General features: G+C 48.8%; 1 protein-coding gene across 2 annotated transcripts in view; it reads left to right on the top strand.

Annotated features, from left to right (window-relative positions):
- The window catches only part of LOC143372339 (uncharacterized), a 120424-nt gene that overhangs the window by 56766 nt on the left and 37142 nt on the right, over nucleotides 1–26516 (top strand). The window contains exons 18-23 of one of the 2 annotated variants that reach the window (XM_076818446.1): nucleotides 11289–11470; nucleotides 13540–13613; nucleotides 17579–17691; nucleotides 24326–24429; nucleotides 24756–24929; nucleotides 25232–25435. In XM_076818446.1, the coding sequence (XP_076674561.1) occupies nucleotides 11289–11470; nucleotides 13540–13613; nucleotides 17579–17691; nucleotides 24326–24429; nucleotides 24756–24929; nucleotides 25232–25435 (851 nt within the window). Of the gene's footprint in view, nucleotides 1–11288; nucleotides 11471–13539; nucleotides 13614–17578; nucleotides 17692–24325; nucleotides 24470–24755; nucleotides 24930–25231; nucleotides 25436–26516 lie in introns of those variants that run through there. The other variant, XM_076818448.1, reaches the window with a different exon arrangement.

Raw genomic sequence — 26516 nt, 5'->3', positions numbered from 1 at the left:
GAAGAAAGAAATAAGCAAATATTGTAGAATTTATCGGAAATATAGTAGTTTTGCGCTCTATATCTTTTTTAACAGTATATAGTACACTAAACAAAAGTATAATACAATACTATATATTACTAGCTTTACTACTCGGGTTCGCCCGAAATTTAGATTCTGATTTTATAAAAAAAAATTATTTTATTTTCTGAAAATAGTCGCATTCATTTGGATTAGCTAGGCATAACGAGCAGCTAGGACACATGTTGCGACCCCAAAGTTTACCGTTCGAAAGTGTTTAGGCGACAGACAAACGCCCAAACACTTTCTGCTTTATATATTAAGATTACAGTGCGATTGGCAACTCTGGTTTCCACCCAAATTCCTTCAGTGCTCCAATATCAAAACTCCATTGCCACAAGTTCCACACATTCAGCCACTTCAATGCTCTACCTGAGCAAAAATCCTGCATCCCATCCCCAAGAAAACACACAAACCGAACGTTCTCTCCGAGAAGCCCGATCGTCGACAGTGTATCGATCAACGTTCGCAAGCGACCGCCGATATCATGCAACTCTTTGCCAGGGAATCGTAGTCACGCTGTCACGTAAAAAGACTCATCGACGACAATGTTTCCGCGTGATGGTTGTTATCCACTTGCGGCGCAGCAATGGCTGGATCGTGATTCGTGCGAAAAGAGTCCAGCGCGGCCGGGGCAATCGTCCGTTCGATCTTCATCCAGCGATTTCTCTTTCTTTCGCCCCCGCTAGGACACGGGGGCCACGAGCGGCTCGGGAGTTCGGCGAATCGCAGATCGTGTGCGTGAGATAGTCTCTGGTGGTCACGTCGCCTCATCATGGTTTCCGCTCGTGCAGAAATCCCGGGGATCGACGAAAGCCTGTCCCGCGGGAGGAGAAACAAGACGGCGAGGGGGGTGAACCGCGGGGGACCATTTTCCTCGATTCCACTTCGTAGCTCGCGTTTCGCCATTTTTCACGATCGCCGCGATCGAGGAGCTCCTTTCGAAGCGGAGGGAGGCTTAATAGGATTCCCACGAGTAGCGACGTTGTTGGATCGACGCAACGATGATCTCTGGGTTGTTCTCGCGATGGGTGCATCGTAAAAGTCGCGTGTGCCTGCGCGTATCCTCCCGGAAGACGAACGGCCGTAGACACAAAGGAATTCGACGAACGTCCCCGCGTGTCGTAGCCAGTAATATGTTGCTCGGTTCGGCCCGCTCCTCCACGCGCCTAGCGTAGCAATAATCGGCGCTGCTGAATGGATGGAGCTATTAAGTTTATCTATCTGCGACACGACGCGTTTAGTCGCCCTGGTGGGCGATTACTTACACCAGCCGCGAGCATTCTTGTTGCTGCAGCGCAGAGGGCTCCGGGGCAATCGATGCGCGAGTTAAATAAAGCTCGAGCAACCTCTGTCCACCCGTTATTCTTTCCCTTCCCGGAACAAGAGCTTCCTCGTTGGCGGCTAGAATCGTGGTAATTGCCGATGGTCGTTCGGTGAGCGTTTCCTCCTTTCATCGCGAGCGACGACTTCGTCCGTCGAGGGTATTTGCGCGAGAGAGTTTGAGGTGGCTTGTTAGAATCGGGCGATAGGGAGATAAATTAGAATCTGATATTCGGGACACCTAGTGTACATCAATTCATTGGTCCTTTTCGAGATCGACGTCCATTGTCTATTGATTGCGCGGCGTTCGCGTAAACCTAATATGAGTTATTGCTCTGCCAGGATATCCGAGCGAACTTATCCGTGAACCGAATAAAAAGAACCAAAATGACGTCGCGTTTCTGTCCGCTGTCGTCGATGATTTATCCCTCTCGTTACCGGCTCACGGGATTTTGTTTGTTTTATACCGTGACATTTGCCACCGTCTATGATGAATAATGCGCCCGAGCCCCTTTTGAAGAATACACAGCCCCGTTTGAAGGATCTATGTGTCTGGATGTAAATGCCCTTCGATCAGTCAGGTGCTAGTAGATACAAGTGCTGGGAAGAAGGGTATCATTGACTTCTTGCGCTCGACAGATCATCGTACTCTTAGGGTTCAACGGTTCGATCGTTCTCTATAGTGTTCGGCTTGCGTATACAGTGCCTGATGTTGGTGAACAAGTCCCATTAGGGTCGAACCTTTTTTTTCCCTCGTTGAAACGACCGCAGGATTCTGAGGGATCTTCACCCGTGGAAATTAGCTCTTCTTTCTCGATACAGGTCTTGCCTCTTTCCCAGAATCTCGCTCCTAACCTTCTTGGCTCAGTGGATACGTACGGCCTACAGTCGCTGGGAACACGATAGTGCGCATAATTAGAGGCTTGTACTGCAATCACTTCAGATACAATTGAATGATCGTTACAGTCTCTGATTATACGTTGTAGGAAATGCATCCATGCCGAGGACTGTCAGTTATAGATAGATAGAGCTGTAGATAGAATCGACTAGTTTGACAACGAAATACATCTGCATCGTGGGCCACTAGATCGATCTTGACCTGAACTGGTAGCTCGAGATACTTGTTACACGAAACTAACGAGCCTCGGTGCATTTGATAAAACAAAGCAGCAGGTGGCGTGTATCGGCGGTGATGCTGGGCACGATTCTCGTGGACCTGAAAATTCCAGTATTATATCTAATCGAACATGACACCGCGATAGATCAATATGAATCGTTTCAGCTTCTCCTTAGCAGTTGAGAGTTAATAGATCCTCTAAATCTATCTAAATTAAAGGCACATATATACATAGTTGTTTATGCAGCCTCATCTTTAATTCCTCCTTCGATAACAGAACTTTAGAAAGAAGGAAGCAAAAACCAAATGTAATTGAAAAAGTAAAATTCTATCAACAACTTCATCCAAGTCGTTACAAAAAATTTACACGTAACGCGATTAAAGTTTACAGAAAAGCTTCCCAAAGCAATATAAAAGCAATGTAAACTGGCGTATCTCATATCTTCAGACACACTTTCTGCGGGTCCACGTTTTTCCCCCGATTTCTAACATCCTTCCCAACTCGCTGGAGATTTGAACCCCAGCAATGATTCCGTGGATGCCGAGAACGGTGTCAAGGAAGAGAGTTGATGCTGGCTAGTCGATCTCGATCCGGAAGGATCGACGTTAGCTGGAGCCCTAGGTCGTTAGTTGCAGCGTAATATCCAGGATCATTACCATGCATCGCAGTATCATTTCCAACGATGATTATAGGAAGCTCGGCTTCTTCCTGCTCCCGCTGCGTATCTGCGCGAATTAAAAGGGGAAAATTACGATGCGACAGAAGAGGCACAAGGGAGGAAAGGAGCGAGCTTTGCGTGCCCTGATGCCGTGCCGCGATGCAGAACCGCTTCCTTTTATTTTTCGACGACGTTAAGCGTGTCCCGGCTGTATAATTAAAGTCAAAATGAGATTGTTCGCGACACGGGAGAGGAGCTCCAGGCTTTTCTTTTGTCGGCGCTCGGTCGTGGAACGACGCGGACGCGTCTCCTCCTGTTTTTCTCGTGTCTGTGACTCTCGCTTCGGCTCGATTTCTAATCACTCGGTCGAAGTTTATTAATTGGTGAGAGAGGAGAGGCTCCTCTTCTTTGCCTAAGGTATCATTAAAAGGTATCCCAAAGATCTCGAGCCTTTCAAAGACTTAGGATCCAAGCGAGATCAACCTCCCCCTGTTATTTAAAATACACACACTCGGCCGAAGCAGGGGTAAAAACGCAGCTTCCCGGAAGCCTGCTCGGGCAACCGTATAATATCTGAAAATCAAGTCCGCCGTATCACCATTCAGCCTGATCACACCTCCTCCTCGTCTCACGCCAGCTGGAATGAAACGCGCCGGAGCGTCCGTGGACAATCAATTACTATCCGAGTTCGCGGGAATCGATAATCCCGGCGTGCCGCGGGGAGATGCGCATCGAGTTCAGCGGGGAAGGATCCCCCGGTGGACGTGGAGCGTCAGCCAACGTCCACGCAAACAGGATTTCACGGAGCTCGTTAGAGCCCACCGGCGACCTTAGGATCCGTGTAAATTACGTATTTGCACGGTGAGAGGGGTGCTGCGGGGATGGTTCAGCTAGTCGCAGAAAGGACTGGATAAAAGTGCAGGCCCTGTCAGAGGACGCGCAGGATGATAAGAGGTGGCATCTTGAACCGTTCTCCTCCTCTCCCGGCCTCCCCTTTCTCCCTGCTCCTTCCCTCCTAATCCCGGCGATCTCTCGAGTCCGCGGACAGGACGGAATCATGTCAGCGACCTCGCAAGGCCTCGCCAAGGTCGTACGTTGAGCTCGGCCTGCCAGCAGAAGCTATTCACCACCACCATCGTTCGTGGCAGCGCCACCACTATCCCCGGCTCCTCCATTGCCACCGCGATCCGCCGACTTCGTGACTAATTTCCAGACGAATAAACGTAGTCCTCTTTCGCCCTCTCTCTCCCCTTTTTCTCCTACGGACTCTTCTTCTTCTTCGTCCGCCTGCCGGGGATAAAAGGCGACTTCCATCGCTGGCAAGGTAAAAGCGAGTGCCCACGACGTTCGCCGTCGTTGGGAGCAGGTGGCCTGGACCCTTATTTGCTACCCAGATATCGAAATCCGAGACTAAATTGTAAGTGCTAGCAGCTAATTGCTTCACATTTCTAGTGACATGGGTAGCGACCACTTGGAAAGGAGGAATGTTCCGCGAATCCAGGTTCTTATGTACTTTCCAATCTCGAGGATGAATATTGAATGTTTCATCAGCCTGCTGGAGGCTGTTGAGACAATAACGGTCGGTCCATCAGTCATCGACACCGTGCGCGTCATCTACGGTGTTCACAATCGATTTACACCTCTCGAAAGCGGTTCGATTAGCAGTAGCCCCCGCTCTGTTAGTCAGCCGCTTCTAGTCGGGTTATCGACACGACCCACCGTTCCTTACGGAATTTATCAGCGGCCGCGGGGAGAGGGATATTGTAATCGGATATCCAGCTAGCTAGACTGGCGCCATTTTATTAAATCGTGCACCCAGGCCCGCGCCATTCCGACTGGCAAACCAGTTTACGATAACTTCACTCGCGATGCTCTTCCTCCCTTTCATTTCCATCGCGTATCCCCATTCCGAGCCGTGTTCGGTTTATCATCATCCTGCGGGCGAAAAACGCCCGTCGCCAAGGACGGCTGCGCGCCCCTGCGTTGTGAACGGGGCTGTATGGTTCGTCGAGGGTTCGACGAACGTCTTGCAGAGCAGGCTGTTGGCGCCAGGCGCCTTCCAGAGGCGGGCTTCTTTGCGTGCCACGGCTCTGCTACCGGGCAACCAGATCCCTCGACGGCTTCCCTCAGCCTGAATGGATGTTACCTCGTTCCTTTATCGGTAACTTAAAATATATAGATCACGAGGGACGACATTAAGTTCGTAGAGGACCTTTACGATGAAGAGCGTGGCCTCGATTGTTAATAGTTTTCACTCGCTATCGTCGAGTGGGTGTCCAATGCTACCGAATGGTTTTCGGTGAGGTATGTACCTAGAAGGGATAGCGCGAGGTGGTAAAGGTTCCAGGATTCGAAAGTGCCCAAGTTTACAGCTTTGAGGTTTTTGAAGAAGAGGTCTGGAAATTTTACTTTCCCCGAGGAAAATGCTAGACCACTTGTTCCGAAAGCTGGAAACTGTAAACTTTGGGACTCCAGCAGACTTTACGACCTCGATGTGTCTCTTCTAGGTATTATGCTCGAGAAGTTGCTCCTTCCACAGATGTTGTGACCATACGAGTAGTAAGGGTCGAAGATGGCTTCCTTCAGTGAGATGACTTTTCCTTCTGTCTATTCTTCTGTCGATAATAATTATTACAAGTGGCGAGGAAGGGTTCGCGGGATGATCTCGAGAGGGACGAGCGTCGAATCGTAAACCCAGAGAGTTGCCCGCGGGTCGCGGCGTAAAGTGTTCACACCTACGTCCGCTCGCTGACGACGTGTAACGCGGGAACATGCGGAATTTCGTCACGGTCTTCGCTGGATCTTCACGCATGAACGCGTTGCGTCTTTGCTGTCCGATGGCTGACAGTTACCACGATGCGGCTGTCATCCACAGCGGCTACTCTTCCAAGGGCTTCCTGTCCACAGAAGGACAGGTCGATTTGGTTAATGAACCTCATAGTGGTTTCGCTGCTGGCAGCCACGGTGCCGTTAACCCCGATCGTCGGGGTGCGAACTTGTTCTTGGCGAGGTATGCAAGCACGCGCAAGAGGGTGAAGCCTCTGGGATATAGGTATTCCAGATTTCGAATTTTTTGAAATTTGGAAATGCTTCGTGAGTGTTCCTTGTTTTAGTAATGCATCGAAAGGAAGCCACGTTGGAAACACACAGTAATTTGTAGGCATTCGGCGTTTGGGTATACATATGTAGTTTGGAGAAGGCTAACCTTCGAGAGTCGGTGTTGGTGGAGTTGGTTAGGCGGCTGTCCAGTACGCAGAGGATCCCCGAACATTTTGGGTTCGAGTCCCATCGCCCGAGGTTCTCTGTTTCCGCCTAATAATTCAAGTTGCTTCTTTTAACCTGCTTCAAGCTTGAAGAAACATCCCATAGCCACCACTAGTTTCATCAGTGGCATCAAGAAAAGCCAGAATTAGTTTCCAGGCCCACGAAGTTAATAACAGGAAGGGCACATCGTTGCAACGCAAATATTTCACGGTCCACTTAACCATTTCATTCACCCCGAGTGTTTGATCGTTTCCAAGAGTATCCGTGCAGAGTGGTCTCTCGAAATATCCACTCGAAGCCCCATATTGCACTCGAAACGTTTTCATAGGCACCCAAAGCCAATCGAAAATACCTTTGCAGAACATTCGCCCCCTCTCGCTACTAGCGACTTATCAATCTTGTTCAACCAGGCGAATCACGTGGAAGGATGACACTCGATGTCATTAAAGTCGCCGCGCGCGCGACTTTGCTCTCCACGCGTTCAACTCTCTTTCGCGCTCATTACGGTTACCCTTAACGTATCGGGCAATGCTCCTCCATTGGCCATTAACGGTGCGATTAGTTTCGAACAAAAGGGTCTCTCGCGCTCTCCGCGCTTGCTACAAAACAAGCCCGGGTAATAACTGAATTAACGAGCCGAGGGAACGCCGCGAATTTGCCAGCGTTACTCTGAAATATATCGCTCGTTAACAAGCAAAACGGTGCGCCAATATTTGATGCCAATAATGAAGATGCGCGCCGGTAATTGTATTTCCCGCGGTACTCGCCGCACTTGACGCTAATAGCGGGGAAGCTTGAAATAAATTGTAGCCGAGCGCAGGCGAATCGAGCGTGCCTATGAATTATCCGAGAGGAAATTCGACTTTGACGCGAATAACTGACGAATTTAGGAGCTTTTAGGCTGGCACGCTGGGGACTTATCTACTGCCATCGTTATCGACGTTTCCATTAATTAGCTGACTCTGGTTGTTATTATTAGCCCCCAGTTAACTTCCGCGTCGCACGAGTACCGAATCGAAGAAAGTGTTAAAAAATTAAAAAGTTTAAAAACAGTCTTCCCTGGAGGTAAGTGAATGAAACTCTCGCACAATGACGAGCCAGCGAAACGGTTGAATGATGCCCCATTAATCAATGACGCTCAGACGGTCGATTTTCGGTCTTAAGTCAGGTTAATGTCTATCAGCGATGGCCGCGGAACGGGCAAACGTTATTTCCGTTGATTTCGCGTCCGCGATCTGCGGGCCATTAATTTGACAACGAAAGGCTTGCAGTGCCGATACGATGCGCGTCGAGTTAAGCGTCTCGCGGAAATTCATTACCGCCGTCGCGTGCGCGCACCAGCAAGCCCGACGAGAATTGAAGGCTCTCGGGGCCGCCGGAATCGATGCTAATGGAATTAGCCGCGCAGCTGGCTAACTCGATTCCCGGTCCGTTTTCGCGAGAGGTAATCTCGTTAGTATCGGTTCTGGAAACTGGGAAGGCTGACCTCGCCCCCTTCGCGGCCCTCCCCCACGAATTTCATTAAACGGCACACGTTCCACGGAGTTTTCACTTCGACGGCGGGGGAGCCCCGTCGCCGGTTCTCGCGCTCGGTTCGTTAGGGAAGACGGGAGCCCAGCCGAGTTGCCTTTTCAGACTTCATTCACGGCGTTGTTGCCTCCTGGTGCACGACCATCAATCGAATTACCCCTGGCTCTCTGCAAACTGTTTGCGACTTCTGTTTAATGCCCTGCACCCCTGCGCCCCGTCGGGAGACCAGTTTATAATTGATGCCTCGGCGAATGTAATTGCTCCGGAGACGGGCTCTCGGCTCGCGGGAACAGAGGCGGAATGGATGCTTCTGTTTGGAGCTTGACTATAGCCAAGACACTTCAGTGAAACGCGGAGTATATCTTTTCAAAAATCCGGCTCCTTCAGATCTGATGCGCAGGGTGACACGGTCCGTACAAAGTACTCTTTGCATCCTCACCCGGGGATGTCCACTTTCATTCCCTCAGCTTAATTGCTTCACATCGATTTCGCAATTAAACGCTCGACAGTCGCGAACCAATAGCTCCCTGCAATTAGTGCTTCGCCAGGAAGGAAATTGGTCTTGATAAGATCAAGAGGAATACCTCGGCACCGATGCAGCCGATAACGAAACACGCCGGTTGCAACTTTGACAGGCGAGCGTAACCCGGCGCAACTTTGACGCTCGTCGTTGGGATGGAGGTGTGCGGAGGGGGAGAATCCAAGGAGGAAGTCGACAGGCGATACGCGTAATTTTCGCTAATGACCGTATTGGCAATTAGTTAGGGGCCTTTCTATAAATCTTCCCTAACTAATTGCCCCTTGCACACCCAGCCCCTCGAAGAAGACCACACGGGCTTTCCAGCGAAGCTCGCAGTTAAACGCTAATTATTATCCTCGTCCGCGATAAATTAAACTGCCAGACACCATGGCATCGTCGAGTGGCCATGCGTGCGTCGGCCTGGCCTGTGGAATATTCGTTCGCCTGCCCCTGGCTTATTCAATTCGCGGCTATCCCTGCGCGCACCTATGCTCCCTATTAGACGCCGCGCTGGCGCGAACTCTTGTTCTCGCGCGCCACTACTCGAGTCCAATCCCTTTAACAACCTTTAAAGGATTAGAAGCACTCTATGAAATTTAAGGGAAGAGGACACTGAAATTTTGAAATCCGAAAATATATGTCAGACATGCTGAATTCCTTTTCAGGGAAGGAAGTAGGTTTGAAGTAAAGCCCTTATGCTAGTCTGAACTCAATTTTAATCATTGCTTTTCATAGAATTTACATTACGTTACAAAACTCAAGCATAACTTCAAAAATGTTCTTGCGGAAAGTGTGCGATGCCACAGCCTCCAGGTTTTGCAGCGAAGAAGGGTTCATAGTAAAGTAAAAAATTGTGTATCGAGAAGTTTCTACGTCTCATGCTTTTTAAGCTAAAAATTATTGAATTTATTAAATGTCAAAAATGCAAAATTTGATCAAAACTTTGAGAAAAGCAAGCACAGCTCAAAGAGTTTTGCAGATTTCTTCATTTCTTCAATTTTTTTTGGTCTCATGTTGCTCTTGATGCATGCCCAACTGCAAGAGAATCAGACCAACAGTTTCGCGCAAGGAACATTAAATATATTAAAAAAAGAAGTTTTGAGATAAATGCATTTTAAATCTACAGAGTAACATTGTAATAATAAATGGGAAAAAATGTTTATAATTCAGGATAAAATGAAAATGGTGAAAAGGGTGATATGTTTGAGAAAGATGATCACTTTACCTGTGCGTCACTATCCAGAATAATCATTTTTGAGTGGCAAACACTGCGGGTCCAGTTTTTGATCAACTCTTGAATTATAGATCTGTGCACTATATAAAATTCATCCTGCACTTCAGAAACTGGCTTTTCTTCATTATTTCTGAAGTATTCCAGTTTCTTGGTACTAGTGGCCTTCTCTTTTCCATTATCGAAACGAGCACTAGATGAAGAATCATCTATTGCAGGCTCGTTTCTCTTCAATTTAGCAGCTACCGCCGCTTGCTTTGCTAAACGAATAGCACGCTTCACTCTACTCTTACTCTTGCGATATTTTCGGCTAATGAGGTCCATTTCCCTCGTTTCATACAAGCTAATTTTCAGTGTCCTCTTCCCTTAATAGCGATCGCTATCACCCCCATCGTTACGATTCCGAGGCACCCAAGGCGTCGGCCAGTAAGTTGCAAGGAAGTGGAGGTCATCTAACTTCTCCCTTCGAAATTCCCCTTTATTACGCTGGAAATGCCGATTGGAGGGGGCAGGGGCACGCGCTCGATCAATAACGAGCTCTCGCGGTCGATAGACGTTCGCGGTGCTCACCGAGCAATGGGCCAAGGATCGCGGTACCCTAGATGAAAGGTACCGCACAATGTCGCCGTCGTGAAGTAGTTAGGTGCCCCCTCCTCTTTCTCCCCCGTGCACGGTTTTCTGTTAGCCTCCCGTCCCAACCCCGTCCGCTGGAAACGCAGCTGAAATGTTGGCTATGCCGATTGCCCGCGATGGATATACGAGATAATGAAAAGCCCCGTCTTCCCCCTTGCTGGGATGCTCTTCCGCGTCCCTTCTCTCCCCCGACGGCGTTCTTGACGCTCCTTCGTGCCCTCTCCGCCCCGTTCTTTCCGGTTTTCGCGAGGGGGGGTCAACGATTTCCACGGTCGGACGGTCAATCGCAGGAAGAATGGATCGATCGATTTCTCTCAACGCCTTCGCCGTCGCGTTGTCTGCCCGTGGCGGGGCCATTCTTCGTTTCCACGATTGCACGGAACCGCGCAAGTGTAATTGTACGCGCCCGTGCCGCGAACGCTTTCTCGGACGCTTCTTCGCCTGTAATTCCGTTGAGCGCAACCCGGAACAGGAATCGGTTTCGCGCCCCCTTTTCACGATCGCCGCTTAATGCTCGGAAGGGTCGCGGGGTGACAATTAACGTTGCCAGGCGATCGATGGAGATGGGTGCCCGTGGACCGTGTGGCTTCTGATGTTTTTCTTGTTTCGTTGGAAGACTGCTTCGTAAGTGGGCTGCTCTGTGCTGTTCTAGCCGTAATCCGTTATGATCTGAATAAATTGTGGGCGAAAAAAGGATTCCTCGAGCGGTGGGTGCAGTCTTTACTCCAATGTTACTCTTCTCCGAACGCTACAAATACCTATGAATGCCTACGAAATGATGAAGCTTCTAAGTGACTGTGCCTTCCATTGATACCATGCACGTCTTGCCGCCCTGCTTATTTCGTAGCCGAAGCGTGGGTGGAAGCAACAGCGGTATAACCGTTAATAGGAAGATGTGAAATGCTGTATTCGTGTCGCTAACGGTTCGATTTTTCCTATCTGTTGTTTCAGACTCCCAAATGGAGCAGGGGTACCGGTCTGAGGTCCAAGAAAGGGCACTGGTGGTATCCTTGCAGATGTTCAATCTGATTTTAGAACGCGGCGTGTCCTTGCTCAAGTCTCAGTTGGACAGCAGCGAAGAGCCGAGGATGGTTGTTAGCGAGGACATGCAAGTCCTTTTACCAGCTATCAAGGTATTTCCGTTATCTACAGCATATCTAATGGGGGCCTCTATCAAGATCTCTTTTTCCAAGAAACTTTCGCCGTACCGAGAGAATCGCGTCATTCTAATTGCATTTGACTCGCTCGGGAAAGGTATGCTGAAAAAAAAAAGGACATGGAGCTAAACGCGCGCACATATTCAGTCATTCTTCGACTCTTTCGCCGCGCGATGCAAGCAAATGAGAATCCTTCCACGCGTTATCGTGCGCGCCAGTGATCGATCACTGAATCCGCGGACGTAATCTTGTAATCGAAGAATCGTGAAGCCTACTTAAGACAGTCAAGTCTGTCGAGTATGACGAGTTCTTCGTTTTCATGACTCACAGTTCGTGTCTTCTTTTATTCTCTCTCAAGAATTACACTCTAAAGATCCATACCAATTTAAGCCATTAAGTGGTTAAATACCTTTGACAGTTCGGAAAATAGGGTTATCTTACATACACCTCTTTCTGTACATATTCAGGTGTATTCTCTTCAAAAGAAATTTGATATCCTAAGAAATGATGCCCTAGCAGGCCCTTCTCTCGAGTCCGCTTCATACTTGCGGTACCAAAAATATCTTAGAGATTACTGGACCGATTTGAATAAAATTTTGCACGAACATTCTTAACGGTATAATCTAGTACTTGTCGCCGCCGATTTTGAAAAGATTTATTTGTTGAAAAATGGCAGCTATTCAAAGTCAAGCACGTGATTTTCGACTTAAGTTTCCATCTTCTTTTGTTAATAAAAAACAAAACAAGACACTAATCGAAAAATCGTGTCAAGACGTACTAAATTATAGTCTTAAGAAAATTCCTGCAAAATTTTATTCAAATATGAAGCGGGCTTGAGAGGAGGGCCTGCTAGGGCATTATTTCTTAAGATATCAAATTTCTTTTTGAAGAGAATACAGCTTAATTTATACACAAAAAGGTGTATGCCTTGATTTCGTAGATAACAGGGTCGTTGCATAAACTCAACATTAAATTCTATTTCTTTTTAGTTACCTAGGGCAAATGCGATGAAAATTCTAGAGTTTTTATTTTAATACTTGGACGGTAATAGTCTCGACTCGATGAAGGAGCACAGTCTATTAAAAGTAACGAGGATTTCGGCGCCATGCGTCGCCCCGCTAATTACCATCTCTGAGCGACGTGGAAATAAGCGGCGTCACGGTGATTTTTCACCGGAACCTGATCAGAGATCGGTCATCGTGTCGGTGTTCTTGTCATCGCCCGCAATCCCGCGTGGCTAGCGCGCTTAAGCGGCCGAGAATTTATGAAGCGACGGGCGGTTCGCACCCACGCAAGGCCCGCCGGTGGCCGTTGTCAGGGCCCTGGACCTGGTTCGTTCGTGTCTCGACTTATTATGCAACCCACCGTTCGCGATTAATGCACCTATCGCACGTAAGCCATGCACGCACGCTCCATCGATAAAGGTCAGGCCTATGACAAGCCATTGGAATCGCGGCGTCACTGCTTGTTCTTCCTGGTTCAGACTGGTGCAGCCTTCAAGGATGCTCGTCCGCGGCGTCTCGCTCTCTATCGTCGCGCGTTCATAGAAATTGCTCTAGAAATTTTCTCGCACGGGTAACAAGGGAGTTAAACTATAGCACCGTAATGGGATTCGTTGCAACTGCGAGAGGATCTCCCGGTGCTCGACAGAGACTCGTCTTGAGGGGAGGCGCAATAAATTTGGTGGAGTATTTTTTACCCCGATTTAAAGAGAGACTTATACAATTCTATTGGAGAAGTGGAATGTCTCGTTTGCGAAAGAGTCGTATAATTAAAAACGATTTGTCGAAAGGGTGAGGATCACTATCGATACGCGACTCAGTACGCGGAATAATGGGTGGGTTTGGCTCTTGCCCCAAGTAAGACCATTAATATTGCCGATAAAGTAGACGCGATACAAGACTACTGGAATACGATTCACTTTCTGAGGATGGATGATCGTTGGCGGATGAAATAAAATGTCTCCTAGCCTCTCTATAAATAGGAACCCTTCCCTCTGCTCCCTTCATGGCGCTATCGTTCAGCGTTGGGACTCTTTGTTCTAGATTTGGTGCGATTGGATGCTCTGCCACAGCACCGTTTGGAATCCACCGCCATCTTGCACGGACTACAGAGTTGGGTGAGTCCTTCAGACAATTGTACAGTAGTTTTTACCGTCGACGAAGGGTCCAGCCGTTTTAGAGCAATATTCATTTGGAGCAACAAGATTTAATCCACTTCTTCCCTTCTCTTCCGTTTACTAAAATTTAAGCCTCAAATTATCGCGTATATTATAAAGAATGAACAAGAATATCAGGGTCGGATACCATTCTCGAAATCTCGCACGGTTACTCGAGGCTCTCTATAATAGTTAGCCCGTAGCGTTTCTGGAGCCGCTAAATTGTCAAGTAGCAGAAATAAATTCTCCTCGGGCTGCGGATCTGCGCGCGGTCGTGTGTATTAGGATCACAAAGAGCCCTATCGGGGAAGCGAGGATGCTCGATATCTCGAGCTCGCCCCCTGATCCTGTGGTTTGTGGGTTTGCGGTTTGAATCTGGCTCTTAACTCCAGAGACCAGTCGGTAACTGCGCGCGATGCATACGTTCGCCAGCAGATTACGCCACGACCACAAATTATTCATTGCAAGAAGGCGCCTTTTTAATGATACATTCAGAATTTTCAACTTCATTCAACCTCTCGATCCTTGACTTAGCGCTACACCATACTGTGCAATTATTTGTTAGAATTGGCAGCTTTAATGCCACGTTCTTTCCTCTACAATTTCAAGGGTCGGAACCAGGATAACATTCATTTCTTTATTACTGGTCCTTCTTTGAAAAACGTATCAAATGCTATCCCCACACGCTGTTGCTCCTTTTCCCTTCAACTTCTCACATTACAACTTAGACACTATTCATTTTCTAATTCCCCGTCGTTCCTTCAGCCTCTACTCCTATTTGCATGTCACCGCAATGGCCACCCCCTCACGCTCCACGCACTTCCAAGTCTAATAAATTTCGCGCCTCTATCCCTACTCGGATAAAACCTGGTGCGTGGAGATTTTTCCATCCTGAAGCGTATCATCCGATACCCTAAAGAGTTCCGAAACAAAAGGGTCCGGGAGAACTTGAATTTCGCCGAAGTGTGATGACCAAGGACAGGCAGGCGCGCGCTCTTGGCGCTGGAAGTGTGACGCGGGTCACGGTCAACCGCTGTATCGTATCAAAACTCGATCTGCAGTCACGCAGAGAGCTTCGCAGAGATTCCAACGGCGTTCGCTCGTACCTTTCTTCCTTTCCTCCGTAGGAAGGACCGCTCCTCTAATTCGACGGGGAACGTGCGTGCAACGTGTCGCGATCCCTTCGCCGCGATCTGCAACCCGCTTTTGTCAAACAGATTAATCTCCAAAGTCCTCGGTCGAGCGACGGAGAGAAAGAAGGGGGAGAGAGAGAGAGAGAGAGAGATTTGTGGGGTGGGTTTCTCACGAGGCCGCAGATCGACCAAGAGGGAACGTTCGGTTCCGTCGCAGCTGCGCGCGCGCGACTATTAATTCAGGTTGACACTTCAGGTGTCTTGAATTATGACTGTTGTGTTGGACTATTAATTCTCCCTCGCGGACATCAATTTCTCAGGGTGGGAAAGTTCGGCGAGGCTGCTAGAGACATCACCGACCGACGACCAACATCTTCCCGGCGTCTGTTCGCGATCCATCCGCGCGATAACGCGCGAAATTTTCCCCGGGGATCGTCTAATTGATGCAGCCATCTGGATCTGATCCTCGTGGCGTTGCGTCTGTCTTCTGGGATGTTTCTCTTCGGCATCGCGGGGGTGGTTTGGGTAGAGAATACTGTTGTAATATTCTTTAACTTCTTAGCGGTGAATTCTCTTATCAGCTGGAACTCCGATCCAACTAAGAAGACTCCTCGACTGCGTTTAATGGCGGGCCCGACTATGCGGCCCGTTGAAACGAAACGTCTTTTCGTCGAATATTCGAGCGCGATCGGAGACAAGGGACTTTTATTCTGGATCACAGGTTCGAAGCCAGCCGAATATCGATCCCCTGGATCTTTCTAACGAGACGGGGGGAAAAAGACGAGGCAAGAGTGGTCGGTGGTTGGCCGACTGATGCAATCTGTCGTCCATTAAACGAGTTTCAAGGCCCCCCTTAGTCCCGTATAACTGCGGGAACGCGTGCGCTCGATCGAACACCTCTTTTGCGCAACCAACGGGGGCCCCCTATCCGGCTGGATGAGTTAATTATTGTTGCTCGTTAGCGATTAACAATTATGCGATTGAAGCGTTTCCTTGGCAAGGACGCGGCCGCGAACGGCGACCGTCGCCTATCCAAACCGATCCAGCATCCGCTTAATCCTGCTCGCCGCGGATAGAGAACGGTCTTATTTATAGAGCCACGGGAATCGCAATTAATCTGCCGTCTGATCGCGACTTCGTTTCCCCCCTCCGCCGCTGATTTTTCTCGCCACTCCGCGAGGATAGCTACTTTGTTTTTCACGGCGCTCGTGCCTGAGACCGTGTAATTGCGATCAATCAATCACTATTCAGCATCTTTCTTCTTTTCTCCGTTTAGCTACCACGGCGTCTATTATTAAACTCGTGGCGGTCGTTTAGCGAGGGAAAAGTATTGGGGCGTTGCGAGTCGGCGTACCGCCGCGGATTCCTCGACCTCCGTGGAAGTTTGATCGCCCGTAGTCGTCGATCTCGTTCCCCAGCTCGCGACGCCTTTTCGAATAGTCCTCGCGGCTCGCGTGGGAAACGGAAGACAGTCGGCGTAGCCAGTGCAATTCGTTTTGCAAACTGGTTTCCCCGCGATCTGTCGTGAAAAGGGTTAGCAGTCCCCCCGCGGAAACGCGCGCTCCCCGACTCGCACCGTTCAGAATTCCCCATCGATATTCAATAAGGCGTCTGAAACGTCCAGTGATAATTTACGGATAAAGAGGTCCGTCGCTTAGACGAATGGGAACGTGTGCAGCATGCGGCCCGCCGGCGCAATTAACGAATGACCTTTCATGACGCCGATCGATTAATCCACGCTGGAGCCGCGTCTCGCGGGGCTTTTCCTTGCAGCTGTGCCTCTTCTTCGGTTCTTTATCGCCGCCTTCGGGGGCTGCGTACGATACCATCGAATGATCGATAGCTTGGAAAACGATCCCCCGCGCGGTGCCATTCATCGCGCTGAAAATAATTAAACGGACGACTTTGGATTTACAGTAATACGGAAGTGGCCGATGGATACGCGCGCCGCGCCGCCGCCGCGTCATATATTTAATGATGTCACCGATACGCGCCGTTCGACGTGCGCGGGAACCGTGAAACTCGCGATCTATCGCTGATTTTCAGGGAAACGAATGGACGATAACTCCGCCGCGGTCGGAATAGAATTAGTAACGCGATCGCGGATGCGACGTGGTCGCTGGTGATTCACCGAGGTTCAGCATTGTCATTGTTGCACCTGATGTTAATGCACCAGATATTATTACAAAGTAGGATTGCCGGGGTTGAAGTGATTTTCCGTGAAACAAAGATAGGCTGCCTTGTTTCTAGGCGGTTCAGTACAGGAATCAAGCGTTAAGGGCGACAGGAAGGCGTATTTTCATGTGAGATATGAAACAGGGAGGTGGAAAGGTACGAATCCACGATGAGACAAAAATATCGTGTCTCGCGTGAGACTTCAACCTAACGAGACAATTATTTCATTATTTTATTACTCTTCAATTATTTTGTCATTAGTTTCATGAAACTAGACTCTCGCGAGACAAGTTGTTGTTAGCTGAATTCGCAGCTTTATACAAAATTCTTTTCGCGATGGTTAGTCGTTGGACTGGCCACGAATCCACCCATCGAATTCATGATTGTGCCCTGAAACAATGAAATAGGCTACGGCGCGCGATTCTTCTTCTCGAGGTATCTGGCTCGTCCGTTCTGGCAGCTTCGTGAATCACGGAGGAATATCTATTGCAACCGGGAAGAAGCATCTGCGGCTGGATCCTTCCGGTTTCTTGTTACGCGATCTCGGCCGATAGCGCGACGGCGAAGACGATGGGAATTTAATTCGTTCGCTTAGACAGCCTCTTGGTCTTGTTGCAGCCCACCTGGAGACGCCTGGAGCAGGCTGGCCATGATGGTGAACCTGCTGGAAAAATTGAATTACTCCAGAACGATCCTGATCCAGGCCAAGGACGCGGAGGGTCGGGAGGATGGTGAGTGAACTTTTAAACCGATCATCAAGGGGCACTTCTCGGCAAATTGGATGGATCGACTTTTTCATCCTGTTGCGTACCATGAACTTTTCTTCGACGCTCCTTCTTTTCATATCTGAATAACACTTAATCCCACTGCGAATGCGTGCAAAATTTCGCCCAATTCTCCCGAGGCTGATGCGATCCCAGGTACGACTAGGCCTCGATCGCTGGTCGATCTTCGTAGACAGAGGCTCATCCAAGGGACAGCGGACGAAGCCCCACTCGTGGCCAGTTGGTAATCGAATATAAGTCGATTAGTAATCACAGTGATTCGCCTGGTGGCTGGTTCGGTCGTTCGATTTGACGTTCGGCGGAGTATCGGCGCGGCGCGATCTATTCCGCCACGAGACAGGCGCGCCGACATCGCGGCGATCTGTACAAGGTGGACTGGATAATCATAGTAATCTGCGACCGGGACCGATCGATCTGCCGTTAGTCCGCGGCCCTGGACATAAAATCGGAATGGTAGCGCGAACAGGCTTGCCCGAGTCACAATCGCCTATTCATTAATGCCATAATCGGGACGGCTGGGCCCGGGAACACGCCCGAAGGTACGAAGATCGAGGCGTGCGCCTCGCCGCGTAATGCCCGTTCCGCGGCGGTGCTCTTATTTCGATTCCACGATTTTAATGGGACGTTGCCCGTAGTTTACCGTAACTACATAATGACACGCCGCACACGACATTATAAATATAACTCGGGGAGTAATGGGCGTCGCGTAACCGTATTATAATTGCGCGATGTTGCGACACGCGGCGATCGATCTCCGAGCTGACGTCCCGTAATCAATTATAACGCGCTCGCTGACGGGACCTTGGAGAACGTCATAGATCACGGTGCGGAGTTTTCATTCAGCGTTTATAGACGCGAATCGTGGATTTTGCGCTCGTTGGAACGCTCGAAGCGGGTGCATTCTAGTTGCCCGAGGTGTTCGAGTAGTGGAAGAGAGTAGTCTGGTTTTTCTCGCCGCACCGATGCCGCGTATCTTTATCTGTAACTCCCAGCCTAACTATATCGTCGGAGGCTAAGGGACGCTGATTACACGGGCAGGCAGCAGCCGGCTGCTGGTAATTCCTGAGCAAATATCCCGACCTGCGCGACGATCCCCCGCGATAAACGGCTCTCCTGGATCCTCTGCTCCCCACCTCGGAGGTGCTGGACCAGTCCTTAATCGAAAAACTTAAGTTCCTCGAACGGTGAAGGCTCCTCTGGCCGTCTGTTGACCCGTGGATAGCCGCCGGTTACGTAACGGTGAATCCGTTCGATGTGACCACTGCAGTGCCATACACTCCGCCGTGGCCGTTTACAAGTCGCCAGCCAATGGTGTTTGAGCGTGCACCATGAGCCACACCGCGGTGCTCGCGCTACTGTGTGCCCTCTGCGCTCCTTTTCCCTCCTTTTTGCCCCTTTTCCATGCGCATCTTATGAATACACAAATTGCAGTGGCCCCCGTATCCGGCCTCTCTCATTTACGCCGGCGGACCCTGCGAGAATTCGCGGCCAGTCGACGACGATGCTTATCCCGTCCAATGGAATTTCGCTGGCTATAGGCTGCTGCCCTCCAGCACTCTTCAAGTTTCGATGGGAATCGTGAAGGCAAACCGCTGCATTGTGGCTGCAGGAAATTTATTAGGAGGATGCCTTGGCAACCGGAGATTTCACCAGGTCTCGGGGCTGAGAATAGTACCTACCCGATGCGTTCTTCGTGTCTAAAAAAAAAATTAAAGCGGCGGACTGGGTCTAAAAATGGCCCATCCACGACTATAAGGCTACCATTTAATTTTTATAATAAGCAAACAAAAGTTTCAAAAAATACACAACTGGCAGAAAAGTACAATTACATGCTTGTATATTTTTTAGTAATATTGTCTGATGTTTAAGGGGGCCCACTTGCCATCGTGCAAGCTGACACCCTAGCCAGTCCGCCACCGGTAGCAGTTGATACGAGGATGCACAATCCCGGGACTATTAAAAGATCAAATGCCCCTTGCTCGGTTGTGGTATTTTTGGGTATGATAGATCCCTCTTCGAAGGAACCTCGAAATCATTCTCTGCGTCTACGACTTACTCGAACGTCCACGTGGATGCATAAAGCACGAACACAATCAGCGAGGATGAATTCATTGAACCGCCAGGCCGTAATCGCCGATTAACCCGAGGGTAATTATGATCGACGCGCGGGCAATTAATATTACGGCGGTTAATGAATTCGCGTGCTTCGACCAGCATCCATTACCGTTCGATCCCGACGATATTTCGTCGTCCATGTGTTTCCGTGTGGGGACAGGTAGCAAGGCGCGTACGACACGAGCAAGTGATTATTTATGCGATCGTAACTAGTATTTATCGATATCGGCGCAGGGGAAACCGTTCTCTTCCTTATTCTGGCGCGAACTATTCTCGATCCAGTTCGCGAAACCGTTCTTGACGACATCGTACCACCATTTCGACAATTCCCGCTTATTGTTCCAACGCTGTCGCTTCTTCATAATTCTAAACTCCTGACAGAAGGAAGCGGACGTTCAGCGCGCATATTTAGCCGGCTACTTAGCATTTTATACGAGTATGAAGGAAACAGTTAGCTCGCCATGAATTAGCCATCTGTTTAGGCTGCTCCGCCGCGATTCATTCCCCGTGGAATCATGTTTCACGTGTCACCGAGTCCGTCCACTGGAACTGGGTCTGTCCTAACGGATCTAGGCGGCTGGGAAAGACCGTTCTAGTTTCGAGGCGCGTCCTTGCTCGTGTTATACTTTACTGTTCAGACAGGTTTTATATACGATAACAGTACATGATTCATTGTACGATTTATGTATCGAAGATACACGGCTGATCGCCGCGGATCCATTAAATCACAGGTGGTTCCCTTTTGAGGCTAGAAAACTGGACAATTCTCCTTTTACCTTATATATTACTGCAGAATACTCGTCGCGGCATCGCTAACGTAATAGCAACATTGCCACCGCGGATCCCTGGTAATTTCAATGCCAGCATAGGCAGTAGAGTAGAGAGCGTTAAATCAGCGCCACTGGTAAATTAAATTTCGAATTTGAATCTCAAAAGTGGCCAGCGAACCTTACTAAAAGGTTCGATGAAGGTTATTTTAATCGTGGAAAGGCAGATAAGCATCTGATTTGCACACTCCAAGCAAGGCGCCAGCGTTCAGAATTCTTGCCAGCGAACCTAGTTTCCCCGATAGACGTCTTTCAAACAAGAAAACGTCCCGCCGAAGATCATAAGCGGAATAAGACGGTCTATGATCAGACGTCTACAGGCCTGCATCAAGGCGCAGGTGGTCATTTCGAGCACTCGATGTAAAGATAAGCAGGTACAAGTTGGTTGAGCACAGAAATGAGGAAAACTCGAACGCAGAGTCAAATCACACGTTTCTAGGAACCTCTTTTTCTCGTTATTCGACGAAGCCGATCTTATTATGGGTCCCACCCATAAAGAAGCATCTTCTGGAGAAGTGCTCCGTTCCTCCATTGAGAAGCAGTGATTCTTCGCGAGAGCGAACATTTCGCGCGACGTACCGAAATGCCGAACGGGAATACGCTTCGGTCGATCGGCGCGGGCACGCGAGAACGCAGCCCAGCGATACGATTCGAAAAAGGAACTGAGACAGTAACGGTACCCGCGGCTAACGTGTGCCGTAATGCCAATTTGTTGGCTCTCCATTGCTGGCTCTCGCGCTCGCTCCTCTCTCACGTTGTCCGCGTCGATGGGGACCTTTCATTCTCTTCGATTTACCTGCGAACGTTGCACTTCCGAGGCAACAGCGGATAAATCGAGCAATTCGACGATAGCGGGGGTGAAAGAGCCTCTTCTATCGGCGACTGACCCAAGTAAAAATGTAATTAAGAACGGACCACCAAACAGTCTCTCCTTCTTCATCCTATCTTTCAACTCTGATCGTCCAACATCTGACCGTCTCTAGGTAATTATGAGAGAGGCGCCGCACTTTCGGTATTTCAAGGTTGTCGGGAATAAAATACAGCTCTGTCGATTGTATTTGTTTTAGGCTGTTGGTTTGGGTTAGATCAATAAGCGAGAACGTGTTTTCCTTATTACTTTGAAATATTTTGCTGTTTCTTTTTTAAGCCTACCGTACTTTGCCTCAATAGACATACGGCGTGTTTACTTTCGCTATCAGGATAGTTAAAAATTCACAATTCTTCATGATATAACTTTTGTAACAGGAGGTTTATAATTTTAATTATTTAAGGTGATAAATATTAAAATTTCGAGTATTACCACCAGATGTTCAACTAATAATATGCGTCCTTGGAAAAAGTTTCCATTGCAAAATTTAGATGCGATGACGATGTTGCGTAAGGTGCGGTAACTCTCCCGTAGCTACCCTATAAGAGTCATTCTCTGTGGGAAATCGGAAAACAGTTGCTGAGCCATTATCATCCAGCCAACGACCCCTTCGTCGCCCAATCAACTCCCCTGCAGGGTAATTGGGATTTTCATCGGGCAGTATGGAAAATTACAGTGCCGCTTGGTAATCGCGTATTCCGCTGGAAGAGCTGCTCGGGGCCGCCCCCGAACGATATATAGACGTATCGGTTTCGCTCGGAGCCGGATGATTTAACAGCCGGTTCACGCGCCGATCGATCCTGTCCAATTAAAAACGACTATGTTGCGCCCGCTTCCTAGGCCGTCCGTGCCGATTTAGTATCGCGTCGGGGACGGTCCGGTTCGCTTGGGATCGGGGGGACTCGGGGGGAGGGGGGAATTACAGATCGGGCTGGTCCACCGGTTTCGAATCTATGCCAGGGTCATTAATATCCGCGCACGGAGCAGAGCGTGGCATCGCTCGAATCGTTTTACACCGGCAGGATGCATTTATCGCGAATATTACACGAAGTTCAGGGTCAGTATCGCCTGGGCACTCGCGCGGAACGTGAGGAGGATCGAGTTAGGAGGATCAGGCCTGGCAGCCTCTCGCAATTGATCATCCGGGAGGACCTCGCATGAGGTAGATTAAGCCCGGGCTTCCCCTTCCCCCGTTCCCCTCCCGCGCCTGGCCGGGAAAAGAAATCTATAGAAACCTAATCGCGCTCTCTATTTCGCGTGCAACGTTGTTAATGCGCATTCCGAATCGGTGTCGTGGCGTTAAGTGGTGTATCGTTGCTCCGGCCGGCTAACGACGCGATGGATCGCGCCGTTCGTGACGCGATACCCGAGATGCTTTCTGGGGGATAAGTGCCCATGCTCGTTTCACTGTTTCCTGTGTTAATTATTGCATGAACATCCTCGTCCTGCATGAAACACTACGCGGCTCCCCATCCTACAGGCCGCTGAAAGAAGGCGGGGCTGGGCCTTCAGCTATTACTCATCGGGGGAACAGAAGTTCTTCTTTCGAAGTTCATTTTCTGGCGGCACGGCGAATAAAATTCGAGATGCGGCTCGCTTTAGCCTCCATTTATTAATTACTAGTGATTTGCGCTACGCTTCTGGCGTGGCTAAAGTCGCGAAGACACGTAACTAGTGGTACTTATGGATAACGCTTAACACTAGAATTATTGCGGGATAGAGCAGTTGTGGGGAACTTTCTTATCAGCGCGTGCCAAAAATTTATAAATAATATTTATCGAATTTCTAACGCGCCGAGCGGTTTTCCAGAGGAGAAAACAATTAATAAAAAATTTATCACTGCGGAATTTTATCGAGTCAAGTTTAAAAATTAACATAGAATTTCATAAGATCGAACTCGTAAATTTACATACACATTGTCGTTTAGTAAAAGCTGGCCAACAATGTTTTAGTATGTATATCTAACCATATGATAAGTATTTTAGATTAATATACAGATATTACTGATATCACCTGTAAATCATTGACGCAGGTTTGCTGTGCCTGTGATAGGGGATAGCACCCTCGCCCCGTAGCACCTAGTTGACTCTCTTCCGACCATAGTCAGCTCCTCTTGACTAATATCTCCAAAGGTATCCGCCTGTTTCCCTCCAAGCAAAACGAACCCGCGAAAGAAGTCGAATCGTCGTCGCAGATATTTCATACGAGAGAAATCTCGTCCTGTCCCACGTGTTACATTGTTCCATTATCGGCGATCGACGGGGGGAGGTATGCACGCTGCAGAGTGACTCGACGAAACTCATCGATCGCGCAAGTGTGTCATTCGACAGGTTGAATATCCTTAAGCCTTCTTAAGTTGAATCAACCGGAACGCCCTGCCACTCCCTGCTAGTTGCTGCTGAGTGCTTGTCGCCGATGCACTCCGCTGACATTTGCATGATAACGGGCTGTGTGTCTCATTATGCGGCTCTTTCATCCAACGTTCGCTGGGAGCGCAATTTTCGGGAAGTTGTTGAGCGTAGAGAAATCCATGATACTGCGATTATGGTTAAAAATGATTTCCACCAAATGCGATGGAAATTGACGATCTGACAGAGGATCTCGAAGCACTTCGAAACGATCCATCTAATTTTCTGAGTTAAACACCTGCAGTTATAGATACTTACCTTCCACCTAGGAACTCACGAAGTTTCTAGTCACAGAAAGAGTCGCGCTAGTTTCGCAATTTAAATTGACAATTTCTAAAAAGTCGTGCTTAATTTTGTTTCAGAACTAGAACTGGTCAAACTGCCAGAAGACACTACCCTGGCGGGATTCACGCCTCTGATGTCGAATCCTCAGGACCCCTGCTACGCCGAGAAGACTGAAGACATGGTTAGCATTAATTTTATTATGACACAGATACCATAAGCAAGTATTTGAATACTGCGCCCAAAACATTCATCGAACTACGTCCAAACTTTTCCAAGTCCCACTGAAATCTATACCTTCACCTCCACTAACAACATCAAGAACACCTGCCCCGTCTGCCGCTTCTCACTTTGATATATACATGAAAAAAGTTCCTCCCAGTGGAGCAGTTTAATTAAAAGCGTCGGCTGCAAGTTGGAGCGCAGTTGCAATTGAAGTTTTAACAGACTCCTGTCCCCTTTACTTTGGCGCGCCCTCCACTAAGTTCTGGCCCCCGCGATGTGTTCCAGGAAGTCGCTCAAGTGTGCCTCAGGATAAACAAGATTCTGTTTTTCGGGCAAGTGTTCCTCTGCGGCCTCGAGACGCCGGTATTGAAGTTGCAGAAGAGCGAGACAGGTGTCAGCGAGTACGTCTCGGTGGTGGAAGCCTCCAGCACCAGTTCGCCGAGTTCACCCCCGGAGCAGGTAACTAAACTCCTCCAGGGGAAAACTTGGAGTAAATTAAACGCCCCGGCTCCGGTCCCTAAGTCAGACATCACAGATTTTCCTCGCCAAGTCTGGTCAACGAAGAGTTTCATTCAGGACCCCAGGAATAATTCTCAGAGAAACACATACATAGTACACGCCGGTAATCGAATGAAATGCATAAAGCAAGGGAGTATAAGGGAGGGATGGAACATTTAGTTGGAAATTGCTAGCAGTCCCAGCTGCCCCATACGCCTGCCGCGACTAATTGGCTGAAACGAAACTCTTGATTCGCTTTCCAGAGCGACTCGGAGCTTCTGGTAGAAAGTTACAGCGAGGACGAGGACGAGCCCGTTTCCACCCTGAGGAGATTACCCTCGTGCGCGGACGTGCCTGAGGATACCACCGCGCCCGTGGCCGCCGTCGAGATAAGGTCGCTGATCGAGAGAAAAGAGGAACTGGAGAGGCGGCAGCGGAAGCAGGATCGTCATCGACAGCGAGTACAGGTGAGCAGCGTGCACGTTATACATCCCCCCGGGCCTGTACGGCTCGCTCGTTAAACGCGCAGCGAGATGATCTATCGAGCCCGCTGATCGATACAGCGCGCCGATGGATCGCCACTTGCTGCGTCGCTGTGCAAAGATTTTTGGCCAGCGAACGAGGCCGAGTCGAGAATAACGGGATGCGAAATAAGGAAATGTTAATCAACTTTATTCTTTCTCACTGGCATCGAAATTTCAATGGTTTCCGGACGCATTAATCGTGCCCCTTATTCGAGACTACAGTGAGTGTTATTCAAGTTTGAAGGTCCCACAGTTATCGCAGCACTCGCTTTTTCATATTAGTTGCGACACTTGCGACTGGGGTTTTAGTTGAGACTAGGAGTCCCCTAGTTGTTTTTTAACGCGTATTTCAAGAAAGGCTGGGGTCCAGGAAGAACCTACTTACCACCGTACCAAATTGGACCACCCCGAGTTGTACTAACATGAGCCAAACTGGAAATTTAAGCTAAAGAACTATACTTTTCAGTAACATTAACCACACTAATGAAAATTTGTGCAAAGATGCGTTCGTCTAAATATTGTAAAAGAAAGTAATGTTTTGAAACCTGCAAGAATTGCAAAAGCAGTCACTAGTTACGTAGGTTGAAAGTAAAAATAGTATGTTAAGAGTTCTTGAAATATTGGGTTTACAGCAGAGAAGCTCAGTTTCTGTTTTTGTAACAATGACCACAAATTTGAAATCAGTATCCTCAAAAGCTATTATATATCCTGGAAAAATTAGTCCATTTCGATATCAAATTCTGCCACCATATAGGTCCCTAAGCCGGTTGAGGAAGTCATTAACGAAGAATGAAATAATCGCTAGTTATAAAGTCAGAGAAGTTCTCCAAGCTCCTTGTTTCTCCCTTCTTCACTCAGCCTCGTCCCTTCGGCAGGGACTCACCTGGCAGACCGCCGAACGGAATCGACACTTCCAAATTTAGCCCGGCCCGGGTCGAAGCTTCTATAAATAAAGACGTCCGTCGGTGCGATATCGCGGCTCGATGATTCTCCAGCCGTTTCCTCGCGTTTCTTCTCTCGCCCC

Source organism: Andrena cerasifolii, chromosome 8 (assembly GCF_050908995.1).
Source record: "Andrena cerasifolii isolate SP2316 chromosome 8, iyAndCera1_principal, whole genome shotgun sequence".
Taxonomy (NCBI): Eukaryota; Metazoa; Arthropoda; class Insecta; order Hymenoptera; family Andrenidae; genus Andrena; species Andrena cerasifolii.
The sequence above is the reverse complement of the archived record's forward strand: the minus strand, read 5'-3'. Positions and strand labels throughout refer to the sequence as shown.